The sequence below is a fragment of the Ruditapes philippinarum genome, unplaced genomic scaffold, assembly GCF_026571515.1.
Source record: "Ruditapes philippinarum isolate M1 unplaced genomic scaffold, ASM2657151v2 ctg8662_1_1_1_1, whole genome shotgun sequence".
NCBI lineage: Eukaryota > Metazoa > Mollusca > Bivalvia > Venerida > Veneridae > Ruditapes > Ruditapes philippinarum.
The window spans coordinates 1-20310 of record NW_026858926.1 but is presented as its reverse complement, the minus strand read 5'-3'; the positions used below and the strand labels follow the sequence as shown (position 1 = coordinate 20310).

Sequence of the window (20310 nt, the reverse complement as noted above, 5' to 3'; positions counted from 1 at the left end):
TAAAATAAAGACACGACCTTTTCGTTTTTAATTGGCATATAGATTACACTTTTGTCTTTTTAAATTAACTTTCGGATTTTAACATCTTGTGATCAAATCCTACCGCATTTTTAATTCGATTGCAACTTTATGGTCCTTATATAATATATAGGATAATGGTTGAGGTGTACCGAATGCAAACCATTGAAACTTTTAACGGTCAATGTTGATTATATATTACATATATGCACCTAGACAGATTTCTATATAAATTGACAATTATTGAAAGATATTTGTTCAACTAACCAATTTATATTCAGTCGTAAAGGATAAGGTATAATTTTATTGTTACAACTGAAAACACAATTATATTATAACCAAGTGAAAAAATAACATTTAAAAGTACATGGCAATATCAATGTCAACTCCGATAATAATGATAAAAGAAATTACATTTTATGATGACCATGAAAATATTTTGCTTTCTGAACTTATATCGACCCATTTTAATTAAATCTTGTATGCAAGTCAAAACATTTTTCATTTAGTTGAAAAATTAACGAAAAGTGCCTGGTTTGCATGCCTTAACACTGAAAAGAAAAGTAATTAAGTTATAAAACAAACTTTGATGCATTTTTTATGATTTAGGCCGTGTTTTTTGTTGTTGTTTTTTAAATTGTGTATACGCCTAAAGTTATTAAACAACTTTATTATTTAATATATTTGTAAGAAACTATGGTTATGTTCATTGTAATAATGTTTATGCCCATGGACAGTTAAATTGTAATAATTATTACGCCCACGGACATAAACAACTGTAATAATGGATGGATTGCGGACAATGTCCCCTTTATTAGACCTTGTAAAGTAAAGAAAATCTTGCTTGTCTTTTAATGGTGTGACGACCGTTTCTCTTCATTACACCAGATTTATCTTTCATTTATTGTAATTCTTTGGCCATTTACGTCCTACTCCGGGTATTTAACAATGACAACTGCCAATCGGAGCATCTCGGCTATTATTGATCTTATCCGAAATTTGACGAAAAAGGCCGAGAAGATGCGATATATATATATTTTAGCTTGCTTGACATTTTTATTTTTTATATCTTTATAAATATTTCATTTATTACATATATATTTTATGACAAGGAGGTTTTATTATATTTTGTAAAGCTGAACGTATCATGTTATTGCCAAATTTACGGCAGTTATTTAGAAAAGGTGTGGTGTTATACATGATGATGTTAGAGTAAATTGTTGTTATTAAGTAAAACGTTTTTTTTTTTTTGGAGGGGATATTGTAATATCAGTGTTTACAAAAAGCAATGACACAAGAGGTCACTAGTTATGTTAGTTTAAACAGAATTTATTTTATTGAAAACATGACATAACAAATAACATTGTTCAAGTCATGATATATATGTAATTAAAATTGAAGAAGAAAAACTAAAAATAAAAATAAAAAAAAACAACAACTAGAAAAAAAAATCATAATAATAAATTATTGTTCACATATACAAGGGAGGTAATTGTAAAATGACTTACCCTCCTCGGCGTAGGTTCAGAGTTAGCTTATTTTTAATCCTTTTTTTTTATTTTGGATATAAGGAAACCACACTTGTTCGTTTAATATAATGTCGGGAAGTCGTTATATGAATTTCATATTGCTGGTGTAACTAAAATACGTGCCTTGTACGTAATGTTTTATTTTGTGAGAAACCTAAAATCTTAAATTTTAAATTCATTATACATGTAATTACTTATATACTAAGTAAGGTATTTGTTTCTTGATATCTCTTAAACCCTGTTCTACACCAATATACTATTTGTCGCTTTTTTCTAGTCATTAATTAAAAAAAATGAATATTATTATAACAATATAACTTATTCACTTAAAGTACATATCTTTTAAATTGGAATATAATATTTATATATATGCTTATTATATAAAATTTTTGGTTATTAATAATTAAAAGTTCACACTTAGTGTGTACTGTACAACATTTCTTATATCACCATAATCCTTCCATGTACTTAAACAAATATTTTAGAGTACGTTCATACTTGAACCATTTCCTCACGCGTACACAGACAGTGACGAAATATGCCAAAGTTCACATTTTTATAATAACTTACTTTTAACTATGAATGAATAATTTTGCGACAGTTAACGATATATAGATGTTCTGACCACAAACTTAAAATAGAAATCGATTGTCATACTTTAAAATAACATTCCTAGAGCACAGCGCGTTTGTACTAATTGTTTAAATAATAGAAATATATCATTTATTGATTGTGAATAACATGCATTTTTCAATGTTATAAATATAATGAAGTACGCCAACAACAATTGCTAAATTGGTATGAGTGTAGAGCAAATTGAAATGATTTTTACTCATTAATAAATTCAGTTGTTATACAACAATAATAACGTAATGTCAGTAATTATTTATATCATCATCTTCAGTTATCGCCGCATAATCGCTGATCAACTTTAGTGATCGTATAATCATGTATACACCATTTAATTTGTATATTAAAGGATGTTGATCAAGGAACGTAAAATGATTTTTGTATCATGTTGCATTGTATAATTATAATGGGTCGGTGGCCTTACAAACAAATTAATATGTTGTTGTAAATATGCTATCCATCTTTACAATTACAAACTATATAAGATCTATTAGCGTTTGTTTCAAATGATTAGCCATACCATGCATAGCTTAAAATGGTTTACCGTACTATACATATTTTAGTTCAAACAGTCTATTTATGGGCATGTGAATATAACCATTCATTGAGTGGTTTCACAAAAATGTGGTGTAAACATTGCACTTAAATTTGTCACGTAAGGTTTACGTAGCGTTACGCAACATTGATTCGTAAATATGTTAAAGTGAATATCTGTTTATGTGTTTCATTCACTGGTGAGATATCAACAAAAGAGAACGGTTGTATACGGAAGGAAATAATTTTAACTAGTTTCGTAAACCTGTAAATCTGTAAGTTTTAATTTTATCAGTTATCATCATGAATCTTAGCAACTTGGTTAATCATGAAATGTTGTTGATTTTTTTACGTTTAAAATTTTAAACTTTTAATTTTAATTATTTAATGTTGACATCAACTTTAACTGTTTAATGAAATTTTGACAGGGTGAAAAAATGGCTGTCGTGACTGAACTATCCGGCCGCTTACACATCTTGTCCCCTAAATAGTGAACAGCTCTGAACTGTGCCATGATAATGTCTGGTGTGTGTGTGTTTTGTTTTTGTTTTGTTTTTAAATGAGCAAGTTTTAGATAAGTACAGTGGTTGTTCTAGTACGTACTGTCCTGAAGATGAGGGCCGAAGAAGAAGATAAGATTCGTGCGATACTAGTATATAGATTATTTAACTTTATTTTTACACCACAGATTCAAAATGCCGACATGGGGAGGTGGAAAGAAGTGTGGACGTTGTGATAAGTCAGTGTATGCAAATGAGGAAATAATCGCAGCAGGAAATTCTTTTCACAAACGAGGCTGTTTTACTTGTCGTGAGTATTCGTTGTTTTCCGTTATAGTTCGAGAAACATCGTCTCTTTCCGCTTAAGTTTCCATTTTTGGCTGTATCCATTTTTTCACCGACAGTCTCTGCTTATCTTTTTTTCAAGTCTTTAATCAATTTGATATAAACAAAATCCAGAGTATAATCAGCTTTTGAGAGTTTAAAGCATTTCATATTAGTTTTCTAATACTATGCAAAACATAGTAAAAGCAAAATGTTTTGTACATTTTTGCAAAGTCGATATTTCATCAATAATACACGAATTAGTTCTGCTTCACAAACTGGTAGTTTCAAATCGGAATGTATGTGAAATATTTTATATGTTATTTTACACGGTCGATCTGCATCAACTTGAATGTAACAAATCGATAAACCACAGTTTAATGTAAGTTTTATGTTTAAAGCATTTATTTCTGCTTAAACAAATTTGAATGGAACCGTCTTGGAAAATGATTTTTGTACATAGCCGTAATTTATCAACGTAATGATGAGTTTGTGATGATAAAAAGTCACATCCGACAACTCAATAAGAAAGACGTATTGTCAAAGTCATCCGAGATATTCCGAGTGATGACCTTTGGTATCATTCGCAACACGTACCAGTATTTGTTTGACCGAAAAGTTGTGATTGTCTTAGAGAATAGGTCTAATAAGCACACTTATCAGTACTTAATGTTTTAAAATCACAAGTTAATTGCTTAAATGTGACGATTTCTTCGTAATATGTCCGGATTTTTTCTTCAGAGGATTGTAACAAGACCCTTGACAGTAATACGGTCGCTGAACATGAGGGGAAGATCTATTGTAAAGGTTGCTATGGTAAAAATTACGGACCGAAGGGATACGGATATGGTGGTGGGGCCGGGGCTCTTACTAACACTGGAAAATAGACCTGCTGGTCAACTGGTGGTCAACTGTTGGTCAACTGTTGGTCAACAATACGATATTTATTATAAGTGATATTTGTTAAAACCATATCTCTCGAAATGTTGGACACAGACATTTTTATATGTTAATATTTCACAAATTAATATCCTCTTTATATGTTTTTTAATATTTGTATTGTATTTTCTCCAAAATTTTATTTTTTGAAGTCTATTCACAGCATGAAGTTGAGAAAATTTATTTATTTTGTATTAGAAAAAGTTATACCGACAACCCTTCGGCATATAATATGCCATAGTACAAAAATATCATAAGTTAAATAATAGAGGATATTTCAACTTCCGGGGTTTCGTATTAAACTTTTTACAACAGAATGTTTCTATTGTGAATAAAAGCCATTAATTCCATGTTAAATTTAATTGTATTTTCATTTTCAAATTAAACTTTTAAAACTAAGTATTTGTGTGTCATTTTTGGGTCACTTGACGTTAATTTAAATATTGCCCCTGGTGATTGTTTATGTCACAATTAGCAGTATTCACGAAGTCATTTCTTATTAATTCTTTGCAATATAAAGACACTCGATATTAATATATACAATATATTCTTATATATATATATATATATATATATATATATATATATATATATATATATATATATATATATATATATATATATATATATTATATATATATATATATATATATATATATATATATATATATATGTAAGAATATATTGTTTTTAGCTTCACTATTCGAAGAATAATTTATGTAGGTCTATTGTACACGACGGTGTCAAACTTTGCTTTGCGTGCAAGTTGGAATCATTAAAACTACTGAAGAGAATGGGTTTGAAACCTCACAGCTAGAGGTCCCTGTCAAATGCATATATTTCCTAACTATGGGTTTGACTGAATTAGGCCCTTTTTGAACATTTATATTATCCAGACTCTTGTTTTAATTTCATAGTCTCATAGTCGAGCGCGCTGTCCTACCGACAGCTTTTGATGTGTATTAGTTCGGTTTTGCACGTGAATGTTAATTTATGATATGCTACTGCTACTGACAACTTCACGTTTTATGATTTTGCTGATGCTACAACTCACTGCTACTGTCAACCTCCTACCCGTTCAATTTTGACATGACCACAACTGAAATTTGGTACGCACCACCTGTAGTCAAACCTGCGTTAACTGGAACAAGCTATGCACCATGACTGGCAAAATTTACCTCAAAATCGCATTATAGGCCTTACTGGTAGTATGAGGAAAAGGGTTGAGGCTATCATCCTGGCATGTGGCAGTTACACACGTTATTAAAAATTTGGCAACATAATCATTATACGTTATTGTAAAGATTTGCTAAAAATATCCACCAGGAAATGTAAACGTCCCAATACCATACATCTAAACACTTACTTTTTTTTGTAAAAACAACACGTTTGAATATGCTTCAATAATTTGGTTTAAGAATTAACAAAACTCATAAATGTACTGGTTTATGATTACTAAATTAGTATCGCTACTTATCACATTACTATTTCTTATCTCAAGTCGTCATCTCATGACAGTGCTTTAAATTACAGCCAATTTTAAATTTCCGGGGTGTGCTTAACTTATTTCCGGGTGTACATGTATATTTACATGAATAAGGCAAAAACAAATATCCACAAAAAATTAAGTGGAAATAGGTTGGGTTAAAAATTAATAACAAAACAAGCAACAAAGTCAGAGTTTTATAGTTTATTGATTTCGGTTCTAATGAAATTACTTTTTTTTTTAAACAAAAATAACTGAAATTCAAGAAGGAAAAATGTGTGAAGAGTTTTTTGTTGTTGTTTCTTTAAGATAAATTGATGTTTTCATTGGTTGTAAATTTTCCTCCGTTGCTCTCTGGACTTCGTAGAAATGTTTAGTATTTCACACGTCAACACAGCGCTGAAATTATAAAAACCAGAAGTACTGTAAAATTAAGATCAGCTTTTGAATCAATATAATTATTTGTATGTTACTTAAAATGTAGACAAGATAACTCATGAACAATTTCATGCACTGTTATTTAATAGTTGTCTCCCTTTTCTATATACAATTAAAATGTAAAAATGTTATCAAATGATGTAGTTTTTATGTAATATATTTCTGATCACATTGCTACCCATACATTCAATGTTTTATGTAGATACTTTTTACTCAAGTAAGAACTTGATAACAGATCCTAAATAAGGGAAAGGTCTAATAAAAAAACTTACTATTTTCTCCGAATGAAAAGAACCATTCTAAGCTAGGGGAACCAAACTTCACTCCCGTAGCTCGAAAAAGATCTTCAATGATTTCGATGAGTGGAGCATCATTCATATTACCATGTATATAAAAACCTGGAATAATTCTACGGTTTAAGAAAAGCCGATAAAACGTGAAATAAATGATATGAAAGGAAATAGAAAGATATATTAATATAATATATCAATATTAAATAAAAGCACTTTTAAAATTAGATACATGTATTATACTACACCAGTAAGAGTAAAATGTATAACTATAGATATGCTTGTATAAACTTTGAAATATATTATTTCACTCGGTAACACCAGCTAATTTATTTTCACGAGTGGCGTAGCCTGCATCTGGTGTCCACTCAGTGAAATATATTTCGATCTTACATGCAAAACAAACAAATATGGGGCTATAAATGCGGAATTAATTTGCTATCTTGTTACAGTTTCCAAAAATCGTCCTTATTTGCTATATACATGAACTATTCTTTGCATATTTAGCCCAATTGACGATTGGTATTATTAAAGTGAATAAGATTTTTGTTTGGAAGTAATAATACTTAATAATGCAGTTATCTAATGATTTGATTAGACTGGTCAGGTTCATATAAGGCTATGCCAAATTAGACTGAGACCATTTAAGAACATTTTGACTTGTAAGGCGACAGTCGTGAGTTTGAATCTCCTTTATGCGGTATTTTTCTTTCGAATTATAAACTCTACAGGATGTCGATACAACAGAGTGATTTAAAATATTACCGATGGTTGTGTCTTTTATCAAACATATCTTCTGACCAACCTTGTAGTTTGTACACCGCATGATCAATATGTACCTTGTTGGACAACTTGACCACATAGCTTGTATCAGGGCTGAAAATTAATGAAAATGTTACCAACTTCATATATCAATGGTGTGATAATACCAGTATGGACCGTAATTTTAACCAACAATCGGTGCTATTTCGTGTACAATCTGATATAGTGGTAAATTTTTAAGAACGGTAACCAAACTGTGGCCAATCGGAAACTTTGGGCACTAACCGTCAAGTGCCGCAGCTTTAGAACATAACCTCTATATATTGTTGGATGACAGTTAAAACTTATTCTTAGCTCCGCCTACTTTCCGATACCATATTTGATCACACTGAGCACTACCACAGACACATGGGATGGAGTTATAATTGTACATTACACAATCCATGCACATGCACTTATCATAATATATCAATAACATAATTAACGCTGTTTTGTAAAAAAAATCATATGTTAACGTCAATAAGATTCAATTATTCCAGTATTGAATTTTTACTATAATACGAGTACATTAGCCTCTATCTAGGTAATTGATATTATGACGTCATTCGATGTATTGGTACCACACGTACAGCGTACCAATCTCCTATGCAGTGATCTCCCCTTATCAGTACAGAGATATATTATTATTCTGCCAAGGGAGGTAATCACTGTGAGGAGTTTGACCAAACTCCCCACAGTGATTACCTCCCTTGGCAGAATTGTAATCACTGCCTTCAAAGACGTCACATGATGATGAAAGTCACATGACGTAACGTCGAAATTCAAATGTAAATATCGACCGTTACAAAGAAAATCTAACGTTATTTTTCTCTTTCTGTTTTATTTTTAACTTTTAGTGCCTACGTTCGATATAGTTTATCAAAAAATTATCGAAAGTATACAAAATAACGAAAAATAAATTCAAAAGCTAAAAAATATAAAATATCAAAATATCGTTTCGGTAGAAAATAATCTCATAATTTTTAAAATTATTTCTAAATATTCATATTATTTATTTATTTATTCATAAACATTGTTAAATAAATGAGAGAAAACTTATCTGATAGATAAAAGCAGTAGATAAAACAATTTTTGAAAAAATATAGTATATCAGAAATTCTGATATATTGGGACCTTGGTGGCAGAGATCTACGCCGAAGAATTAAGGGGAGATCACTGTGTGGAGATTGGAGTTTGACAGCGTACATGACGTCATCTAACTCTACTTTTATAGTTTTGACAGTTGTCGTATTTTTTAATAACGTTGGAAATACTTCTCATCTTTTTGTGCTTTTACGGACATAACATATGCGTAGTTCATGTGCTGAACACAGATTAAATATGAGAAAATTCTTACAATTTGTCAGAAAGAACAACGCCCTGTCAATACCGTCAACAGGTGTTAATGAAAAAATTCGTGCTGCACATGTTGAGTTTGCTGCCACTGTCCTGGAATATATAGAGGATATTTGTTTGTTTGTTTGTTTTTTAAAGCCCACTCGATGGAATTTTATTTCATCGAGTGGGCTTTAAAAACAGTATTCTCAAGAGTGGCGTAGCCACGAGCGAGAATAGTGTTTTTAAAGTTCACGAGATGAAATAAAACTACATCTTACACAACAAACAAACAAATTTTCTTTTTATTTTATGCTAAAAAACAAGTTAAAACGAAATTTCCATAATATTAACGTAAATATTAATATTTGTTTTCCCCATTGAGAGCCCCATTTAGTCGGAATTTCTCATTAAAAACAAGAAGTCTTGAGCTGAAAAATAAGTCCGACAATTAACGTTAAATGACGGTGATATTATTTATTTTATTAAAAAAAATGAATGATCGCTTGTTTTAATAATAAAAACAAACAATTCTTAGTAGGAGAAAAAGTCCAACCATCCATTCATATTTCTGTTACTTACTGCGAATTTATATTAGACCTGGCTTTGTTAAATGTAAGCGGCAGCCATTTTTTAAAAGTTGTGTATTTCACGGGAGGAAAATAATTGTGTTTGATTTAGAGGGATATCATTTGGATTTGTTAGTCATACACCTTTTTAAAAGAAAGAAAACATATTTGAGGATTGTAACAGACAAAAAATAGAGAACTAGAAATTTAGAACTTAGATTTAAGATTTTATGGTGAATTAAATAAATAAAGTGTAACTTACTCTCCTTTTGACGCCAGTGTATATAATTGGGTACTTCCCGGGTCTTTAGTAATAGTTGATTTGTAATTGATATCAGGAATGAACGCTGCAGGTTTTGGCAGGGCATAATACACCTCACCCATCTCCCGACCTTCGATCTAAATATAAATAGTAAACAAACCTAATGTCTGAACACTTGGTGAAGCAACCAGTCAAAATCATGACGATCCAGATCCTTCCGTCGCCGACAGTCTAAATCTGTTTCTAGATATTATCGGCCTTATACTTTAAGTTCTCTTAAATGAATAATACATAGTTTCAGATTAGATATAGGGTCATTATTTGTAGCAAGGTGTTCTGTATTCATCGACTGGCTGATCATAAGATTAATATTTTTTAACCAAAGAAACCTTGATCCTGAGATTTATCAAGAACTGTCCGTAGGTAGAACATTTCACTTTTCTCAGTGCTTACAGCAGTATAATGGATGAAAGCATAGTATAAAAAGGTGAGTAATTAGGCAGACATGCTTGGCAGAGTTACCTGCCTTTATTGGAGAGGCCATCTGAACTCTCCTCAGTGTTCAAACTGATTGTTGGCGGCATTCATTTTTGCGCTTCTGATTGTAGTGAATGAATCTCATTTAAAGCGTAAAATCATTAGGAGAAGTCTACAAAAATTGTTATGCGCATGCTCCGCTTCAAAATACGACTTAAACGAAAAATTACCATCGAAGTGAACAAATCGGTACATAGAAAAATCGGAAAATATATTTTACGTTACTTAGTATGGAGGGTGATTTATGCCATAATTACATCTTGCTTTCTTACGTTACATCGTGCTTTCTAACTTGTACATCGTGCTTTCTAACTTGTACATTATGCATTCTGACATATACATCTTGCATTCTGACTTTTACATGTTGCTTTCTTACATGCACATTATGCTTTCTGCTGTGGTGCGACTTGCTTAATTTTATGTTGATGTCGTTATTTAAAACGATCAATTATTATTCATTTGTTTGATCTAGTATATTAATTCAATAAATTAACCCTGCAACTCTTTTGTATTTTGGGTCTATTTACTCAGCTTGAATGTCGAATGTTCATAAGGTACGTAGAATGCGCATAGCCGAAAGCCGAATGCAGCAAGCATAATACAACGCGACATCTGGTGTAATAATATGTGACACCCAAATTTGCTAACAGGTGGCGCTACAGTTATATTCTCGGTAAAGTCCATATTGCGGTTCGGATTCAGTTTACCAAGTTACGTCCCTTTGTTTTAAAATTTCCATTTGCACTCATGGAAAAAATATACAAAACGATTTAACCAATTTTTATATTTATTAATGAAACTCTGTAGGTCAAATTATATTTACAGCTGACAATGACAAGTTGCACATTTCCAAATCAATGGTTTAAGAATTTATTTTAATTCATCAACAAAATAATTATAAAAAAGAACAGTTGTTCGACATTGTTCAAAGTGCTTTGGCCATAAAAAACTTCTTATTAAAATATTTTTTGACATTTTCTAGTGTTCCGTGGTATATATCTTTTGTACCTGTCAAACCCCCTTTCCTTATTACATTGAAATTTTACTGGATTGTTATCCATCGCTTGTTTGTTTTTAGCAGAGAATAACCTGTGCATGTGTAAAGAGGGTACCGTTTGAGCAGATTTCGCAAAGAGGGTACCGATATAGATATGCACCGTGGTGTAGCTTTAGGACGAATGATTTCATAATATTAATTGATGAGTACATAAAAACAAAATGTACAAAAATGGTCCCAAGAAATGGTTATAAAATGAATATTGCATGTTTGGCTGAAGATGCCTTTTTAGTAGTTTTCTTTAAAAAAATGAAAAAAAAAAAATGTTTATTAATATCTTCTATGACAAACAATTCATTTGATTTTATAACCATTTCTTGGGCGACATTTTTTTGTACATTTTGTTTTTATGTACTCATCAATTAATATTATGAATCATTTTCGTCCTAAAGCTAAACTCTCACAGATTGACAGACTAGACAGTTTTTGCCCTTTTTTTTTCTTTTTTTTTTCTCAGAATCAGCTGATTTTGGCAGCAGTTCCTTCAGTTTTTAGCTGACACTGTGAACAAGAACCTGGGGCCATAAAGCATCTTAGTGAATAATTTCAACTTAGTGAAAAAAGACATTTTTTGAGAAGTTGAATTTAAAAAATCTAACGTGTGTAGAAAATTAGTTTGAAAATAGGCAAGAAAATGTCCTAATTAATAGAAACACATTAAAAATAATGTGGATGGTCACAGGTATTGGAAATAAGCCATGTCAAAAAATATTTAAATAAGAAGTTTTTTATGGCCAAAGCACTTTGAACAATGTCGAACAACTGTTCTATGTTATAATTATTTTGTTGATGAATAAAAATAAATTCTTAAACCATTGATTTGGAAATGTGCAACTTGTCATTGTCAGCTGTAAATATAATTTGACCTACAGAGTTTCATTAATAAATATAAAAATTGGTTAAATCGTTTTGTATATTTTTTCCATGAGTGCAAATGGAAATTTTAAAACAAAGGGACGTAACTTGGTAAACTGAATCCGAACCGCAATACGGACTTTACCGAGAATATAACTGTAGCGCCACCTGTTAGCATAATTTGGGTGTCACATATTATTACACCAGATGTCGCGTTGTATTATGCTTGCTGCATTCGGCTTTCGGCTATGCGCATTCTACCTTATGACATTCGACATTCAAGCTGAGTAAATAGACCCAAATACAAACTTGGTTAATTTATTGAATTAATATACTAGATCAACAAATGAATAATAATTAATCGTTAAATAACGACATCAACATAAAATTAAGTAAGTCGCACACAGTAGAAAGCATAATGTGCATGTAAGAAAAAGTCAGAATGGAAGATATATATGTCAGAATGCATAATGTACAAGTTAGAAAGCACGATGTACAAGTTAGAAAGCACGATGTAACGTAATAAAGCAAGATGTAATTTTGGCATAAATCACCCTCCATACTTAGCGCTACGTGGATGTTTCATTCCGTTTTAATCTTTAAAATGTATAATTCGATAACCGTATTGTTTTATGAGTAGCGTTTTACCATTTCATGTTCCGATAAATAGTAACAGTGAACATTATAGCTTATGGAGGGTTATTTATGCCAAAATTACATCTTGCTTTCTTAAGTTACATCGTGCTTTCTAACTTGTACATCGTGCTTTCTAACTTGTACATTATGCATTCTGACATATACATCTTGCATTCTGACTTTTACATGTTGCTTTCTTACATGCACATTATGCTTTCTGCTGTGTGCGACTTGCTAAATTTTATGTTGATGTCGTTATTTAACGATCAATTATTATTCATTTGTTGATCTGGTATATTAATTCAATAAATTAACCTGCAACTGTTTGTATTTGGGTCCATTTACTCAGCTTGAATGACGAATGTCATAAGGTAGAATGCGCATAGCCGAAAGCCGAATGCAGCAAGCATAATACAACGCGACATCTGGTGTAATAATATATGACACCCAAATTATGCTAACAGGTGGCGCTACAGTTATATTCTCGGTAAAGTCCGTATTTGCAGTTCGGATTCAGTTTACCAAGTTATGTCCCTTTGTTTTAAAATTTCCATTTGCACTCATGGAGGAAATATACAAAACGATTTAACCAATTTTTATATTTATTAATGAAACTCTGTAGGTCAAATTGTATTTCCAGCTGACAATGACAAGTTGCACATTTCCAAATCAATGGTTTTAGAATTTTTTTTTTTTCATCAACAAAATAATTATAAAATGGATCATGCAGTTGTTCAACATTGTTCAAAGTGCTTGGGCCATAAATAACTTCTTATAAATAAACTTGAAAAGTTCTTAAATTTTGACATGGCTTATTTCCAATACCTGTAACCATCCACAACATTTTTAATGTGTTTCTATTAATTAGGACATTTTCTTGCCTATTTTCAAACTAATTTTGTACACACGTTAGGTTTTTTAAATTCAACTTGTCAAAAAAATGTCTTTTTTCACTTTAAAAATGTTGTGGATGGTCACAGTTATTGGAAATAAGCGATGTCAAAATTTAAGAGCTTTTCAACAGGATGAAATATTTTAATAAGAAGTTTTTTATGGCCAAAGAACTTTGAACAATGATGAACATCTTTAAAAACTAATTATTATTATTATCATTATTATTATCATTATTATTATAATTGTTGTTGTTGTTGTTGTTATTCAGTGTATAGTATGAAATTATCAATAAAGAAATTGTTTTGCTCAGATTCAAAGAAATTAACGCTTTGTAAGTGTTCATGAAGTGTAGTTCACTTTAAATCCAGACATTATGATAAAATCTATCTCATCAATATTGTCTAATAAATTAATAAAGAGAAAAAAATGAAACTAATGCACGAGAAAGACAGGTAAAATTTAACGTATAAAAATATCATGAGAATACGTTACAAGGGTTGATCAAAATAAACACACAAATTCTTACGTGGGTGTCGAACTCATCCAAAGACAACAGAGTGTTAATCGCCGGTATTCTAGCAAAGGACACCTCTTTCTGTACACCACATTTCTGACATATCACCGCATGAATACTCACAACAATTATCGCGATTTTAATTAACAGACAAAATCCTTGATCCATGTTTAGTTATATATTTCTAACTATTTTAACTTTAAATTACTCTGTTGGTATAATATTAAATACCTCTTTACAGTGCTTGATTCAACAAACTGACACGTTTGCTTTATTATAACAACTTATATATTAAAATTAACTGCGTAGGCTCCAAATCAGCTGTTGATACAAAAACGTTAAAGGGAATGTACGACGGCTGTAACAGTTGCATTAATGTACAGTCCTCACTTAATTAAAGGACATTGTGAAAAAAACAAAATCAAAGTGCTGCAGCACTGAATGCGACGGACATGCAACCGGAGAGACATTAAGGTTTTTTTTAGAAAAATAAAACAACACAAAAGATATAACAGAGAAAATTTGTTCCAGGCAAGTTCGAGATTTGTAGAGCAATATATTTTAAGTGTCCCAATCTGATATAATTCAGATTTTCTACTTTCAAGCAGAACAAGTCCAAATTTTTAAATACACCTAAAAACTCTGGTCAAACTTGTAAATCAGTGTCCTTATCGATTTATTCCAAGAAATGATATGTAAATAGAAAAAAAATGTCAACGAATTATTTCTAAAATGAAACCATGCAAATAAACTTCAATCATAATACATGTGAGAATGTTAATTAGAATTGCTTCGTGTTATATCATAGTGGGCATATAGACAATAAAATATAAGTCATTTGTATTTTTATTTCTCTTGGATATGTCTCATTAAAAATATTTTAGGTTAAAATCATCAGCAATTAATGGTGTATTTTTTTTCATTTACGTCACTTAAGCACTACAGTGTTTAGTTGTCCCTTTCAATTTCACACTAAATTCCATTCTCAACTTGTTTGCTTCTTACAATTGTATAGAATTTCTTAAAGTAATGCATGTAAACAAAGTAAATATCCGCTGGTTTTTTACATGTATAATGTGTACTCGTCCGAAAGTCTGCAGAGATAATGCAGAATCTATTTTTAGAATAGGGTTATCTTCTATAGCAGGTTAACTCATATCGTGACCTAGAAAAACTATGTAAACAAAACACAAGAATCGGAAGTAGAACTGATATTATAACTTCCTTTAATAAAGATTACCATGAAAGACTACATGGTCGTAAAGTGTTGAAAAACTCCCTTTTTACAGGCATTTTCAAAAATAGATATTTATAATACTAACCATTGTACTGTAGTCTAATTTATTAATATTAACTGCTGCTTGGATATTCAGCTAAACCCGCGGTATGAGTCACGAAAAGAGTTCTTCTTTTTATTAATGCGCGAGTTATTCTAAAGTCACGAAAAACTTTTGATCTGTTAATAAAAATGTTTTGTTTTAATGGGGAATATTTATTTCCTGCTATAATTTCTATGAATTATTGAGCTTACTCCTTAATTATAGCATAATTTGCTGTCCTACTTTTTTCGACAGCGGTAAATCGTTTTTCAGCAGTTATTTGCATAATTGCGCAATAATACTACGGGGCTACAGCGTTTTTTATCAATCAAATACGTTTATATTTAACTTTGGATAACTTAAGTTGAAATTGAAAAAAGGCTACATATGGAAGTTTTAAGATATCCCGACGAATATGGGAGTTTCATAGAATCAAATTCATGTACTATTTCGTGGGCTGTTATTCGGTTTGAGGACACATTGCGCGATTGTAGCCGACGAAATACCATGTGTAGATGACATAGCTCTGAACGCGCCTGAGGGCGCGTCCGTCGCAAAAAAAAAAAAAAAAAAAAAAACAACTGTTTTGCTTTACCGATGTTTTATGCGGACGGATTGACGGACGAACGGACGGACATGCCAACATTTTTGGTTTGTGTGTTTTTTCTTTGATCTTTATTAGGCACTTTTTCTTATAAACCTATAAAATTTACCTCATAAACCATTTCCCCCTTTTTTAACCAAAATTATGGACGGAATGAAGATCATAGACCATTAGATGGTCGCCTGGAGGGACGAAAAGGCAACGTCATTTCAATATTCCCCTTCCGATTTAATCGGGAAGTGAAGATAATTTAATGGACAAATGCTTGACAACAAAACATTTATAATTGTAGTATTATTTATTTTGCAAAATGTCATTGGATTTAAACTACAAGTTTAAATTGTTGATATAAATATTTAATAGTATAAAACTATCTAAGGATATTCTTAATCATAATACAGTGTTGCAACAGTGTTTCATTTTCTCTATACAACACAGCATGGCTAAAGAATGGGCAAAAACTAAAACAACTTGCTAGACATTTTTAATAAAGTTTGCCATAATCAAATTAAATTTTATAAGTAGCAATATGGCGTTAAGATTTACTTGCCAGGAGCATTAATTAAGTTTTATGACACTTTACAAAAAAACAAAAACAAAAAAAAAAATCAAGTTTTATACATTCATGTATAATGGATACAACGTATAGTATTGATATTATGATGGTGAAAAATGTTTATATGATTTTAAATGTACACATGTTAAATCTAATGTTTACCTAAACTTGCTGTTCAAATCAGCATCTTTTTACATTTTGAATATGTACCATATTAATTTTAGGAAAATACGATCAATTTTAGTTTATCATTTGAACTTCGGAAACTAACTTTGTTGTTAAATTCTTGGATTCCTTTAATCAAACATTTTGCCACATTTTTTACAGCTTTTCAAAATTGCATTAATTATCTAGTAGGAAACCTTATTCAAATATAAATTTTAGAAAGTTATAACTGATATTTTATAAAGTTTTTGTCCAAAAAAAACGAGAAACGGAAACCTATATGTATGAAAAATACCGAAAGGCATAAAAAACAAAACAAAAAAACAACAACAAAAAAGAAAACAAAAAAAAAAAAAAACAAAAAAAAAAAAAAAGAAGGAGAAGATGAAAAAAAAAATGGATTTTTCTGGTTCTCTCAGTGTCCATGAGTGTTAAACGATTATTGATGTTTTCCATTGATATTTAGAAACATACGAGTACCTCGCACTGTTTCATTGATTCAGTGACTGATCACCTACTTCTTAATTGTAGTAAATTAAAAATAAAAAGAAACATACTATAAGGATCTGACATTCTAGTATAATTCTAAAATATACTGACAACAGATCTTTTAATAAAATTTAAGTGATATTGTGAAATCCTATAGCTTCATATATTGTTGACATCTACAAGAAAAAGATTGACTTACCTAATTAATCAAGAAACACTGTATTAACACTTTGCAATTTAAGCTGGTAGAAATCACCACATAATACTAGATGTAAGACAAGCTTTATTTAGCTTTTTAAAGATGAAAATTACCATTTTGACGAGTGTTTCTGTAGTATACACAAAAGATTTCCAAGAACTCCTGACAAGTTATCATAACTCCATACCCGTGTAACAGTTCCTCCCACGTGATATTGTTGCTTTACCAAGAGAAAGAGCTAGAAACTTTTACTTATTATATCTTATTAAAATATTTTAGTGTGGCAGATAAATGGGCTAGATCCACATAAAATTTAACATAACATGTAATGTATTTTCCTATTTTACTTTTAGGATTTCATCGGTCTTTTAATGGTTATGTAAAAAATGACATTTAAATGTATCAACAAATTTTATCACTTCATTTAAATAAGCACAATTCGTCTTTTCTTGTTAAAAAGAAAATTAAGGGATATCGTGCGTTAGTGGTTACAATGACAGTTTACAGGCCACGTTTTTTCGACAAAAATGGTAATCGGAAAATTCTTTTTTTTTGTTGGATAGAGTGATTTTTTTTCTCTAGATGAAATATTGCGCTGGACGACACGTGGTAGATTCGTGTTGGAGTAAAAGAGATAAGAAATTCGGCGCAGGAATTTCACATAGAGGTAGATTTCAACTGAAAGCACAAAAGAGAGATTATTCAAAGTTTATTTTATTTATATCTTACATACAATTAATGAATTATATAATAAAGAATATGATATACAAAGGTAAATCATAAAACAAACTTTCCTTCAAATTATTTTTTAATGTTTATACAATTAGGTCTACTTTAAAACATTATAAGCATTGTTCATAATAATTATATGTGTATAGGCTCAAATGATACATGACGTCACAAAACTATATGACGTCAAGATATGGCTTATTCAAGAAATATTAAAGATCTAACAAAGATTGGTTGGTGCATATTTTCAAATTTTTAAGTTAATTGCAAAATACGTTTGAGGTAACTTTAAAGCTGTAAAATTTGATACTAGATTTATAATGTTTGAATGAGATATGTACATGTAGTGAAATGATATACATGTTTATAATACTACACGTTTCTAGCGTTCATTTTTATTGGACAGCCGTGTTTTTATATTATTTATATTCATGGCTGCATCAAATTAAACACTTTATATTCACATTTAATAATGCTACACAAAATAGGAATTTTCGGGCATTACAAATTGGGTAAAGGCATCTGAGAGATAATATTTCCGTGCGTAATACTGCACGCTTGTAACGTCGCTTTTCATTGGATAATCGTTACGTTTACTCGTATATATAAACTTTATAATACTGCACGTCTGTAACGTCATTTTTCATTGGATAATCCTGACATTTATATAGTTTTATATACACGGCTGATGTCGATCCATGAAGAAATCTAACTTTTTTCTCTAAAAATGATGCTTGCTGTATTATAAATTCGTTATAAAGATCGTTGACAGGTCATATGGCCGTTTGCAATATAACCCTCGCTTAACGGCTCGGGTTATACATGTATTTACAAATAGCCGTTTATAAAGGGCCATATAACCTGTCAACGATCTTTATAACTAATAATATACACGGCAGCGTAATTTAACACTTTTTCTCTAGTATAAAAAAATCTCTCATAAAAAAGTTCACTTATCATTAATGCGTAATAACGGGTCTTGACAGGTTATATGGCGGTATATAAACGGTTGTTTACAATATAACCATCGCCTAGTGGCTTGGGTTATAAATGGCCATATAACCTGTCAAAATCTTAATTACTATCACAAATATGAGTATGTTCAGATTCGATGAAAATATCTAAAAGGAAATCTCACGAAAATTGCTGATAATTTGCGACAATGTCTAAAGATGAAGGACGATTCTAAAGGACATAATATTTTGTTTAACTGATTTTTGTTTGTTTGTGAAATGTGATTATTTGTAATCAATATAATAATATTTTATTGCAAATATTTAATACATACATACATGTAAAATAACATGAATAATACAGAAATAAATACACCAGAAATGTCCAAATGGGTCGTGTTACAAGTTATAACAGCAGTAGCAACAGCCCAAAGTCAAAATTTTATATCAAATTTATTCTGGTACTATCTTTTAAACAAAAATATCTGAATATGAATTGAGAATAAAAGTTAGGTAATTTTTTTTTGAGAGAAAATAAAGTAGTATCATTGGTTGTAACTTTCCAACAGTGCTCTGGGGACTTCGTAGAAATGTTCAGTTTTTCACTTGTCAACAAAGAGCTGAAATTATAAAAATAAATAATAGTAGAACTTAAAAAAAGATCAACATTTTGAATCAATATAAAACTATTAGTGTAGATAACACATGAACGATGTCATGTACGATTATTCAAAACTCGTCTCCCCTTTTTATATTAAACTAATATTTGTAGTGGAAATATGAAATTTAAAGTTTAAAGTTTTATTTTAGCAATACGGCAAAATTATTGCCTTTTCGCCATTAGCAATATTATATGAAAAAAGGCAAATACAGAATCATAATAAATTAGAATTATAAATTTACATGATTAACATGCGCATATACACTCATGGACATTCAGCAGAATCATCTAGCAAGATTCCACATGCATCACTTTTAAAACGTGTCCTAGATACTTTTTCTCTAATAAGAATTAAATACCCGGTAACAGATCTCCATAAAGCGATGGACGAATGAAAAATCTTACTATTTTCTCCGAATGAAAAGTACCATTCCAAGGTAGGCGCAACCAAACTTTACTCCTGTAGCTACTGCACAAGATCTTCCTA

The 20310-nt window shown here is 30.4% G+C and overlaps 2 protein-coding genes across 2 annotated transcripts; one reads left to right on the top strand and one right to left on the bottom strand.

The window, feature by feature from the left end:
• The first annotated feature begins 2828 nt into the window (after nucleotides 1-2828).
• LOC132754694 (cysteine and glycine-rich protein 1-like) lies at nucleotides 2829-4873 on the top strand. The gene is made up of 3 exons (XM_060745353.1): nucleotides 2829-2986; nucleotides 3400-3521; nucleotides 4277-4873. The coding sequence occupies exons 2-3, from the start codon at nucleotides 3407-3409 to the stop codon at nucleotides 4420-4422; spliced, it is 261 nt and encodes an 86-aa protein (XP_060601336.1). The 5' UTR covers nucleotides 2829-2986; nucleotides 3400-3406; the 3' UTR covers nucleotides 4423-4873.
• Nucleotides 4874-6151: 1278 nt separating this feature from the next.
• Nucleotides 6152-14432, bottom strand: LOC132754693 (uncharacterized). The gene is made up of 6 exons (XM_060745352.1): nucleotides 14161-14432; nucleotides 9656-9792; nucleotides 8847-8938; nucleotides 7454-7564; nucleotides 6671-6796; nucleotides 6152-6359 (listed from the first exon to the last, which is right to left on the bottom strand). Exons 1-6 carry the CDS (start codon nucleotides 14314-14316, stop codon nucleotides 6349-6351), a joined length of 633 nt encoding a protein of 210 aa, XP_060601335.1. The 5' UTR covers nucleotides 14317-14432; the 3' UTR covers nucleotides 6152-6348.
• Nucleotides 14433-20310: the final 5878 nt, after the last annotated feature.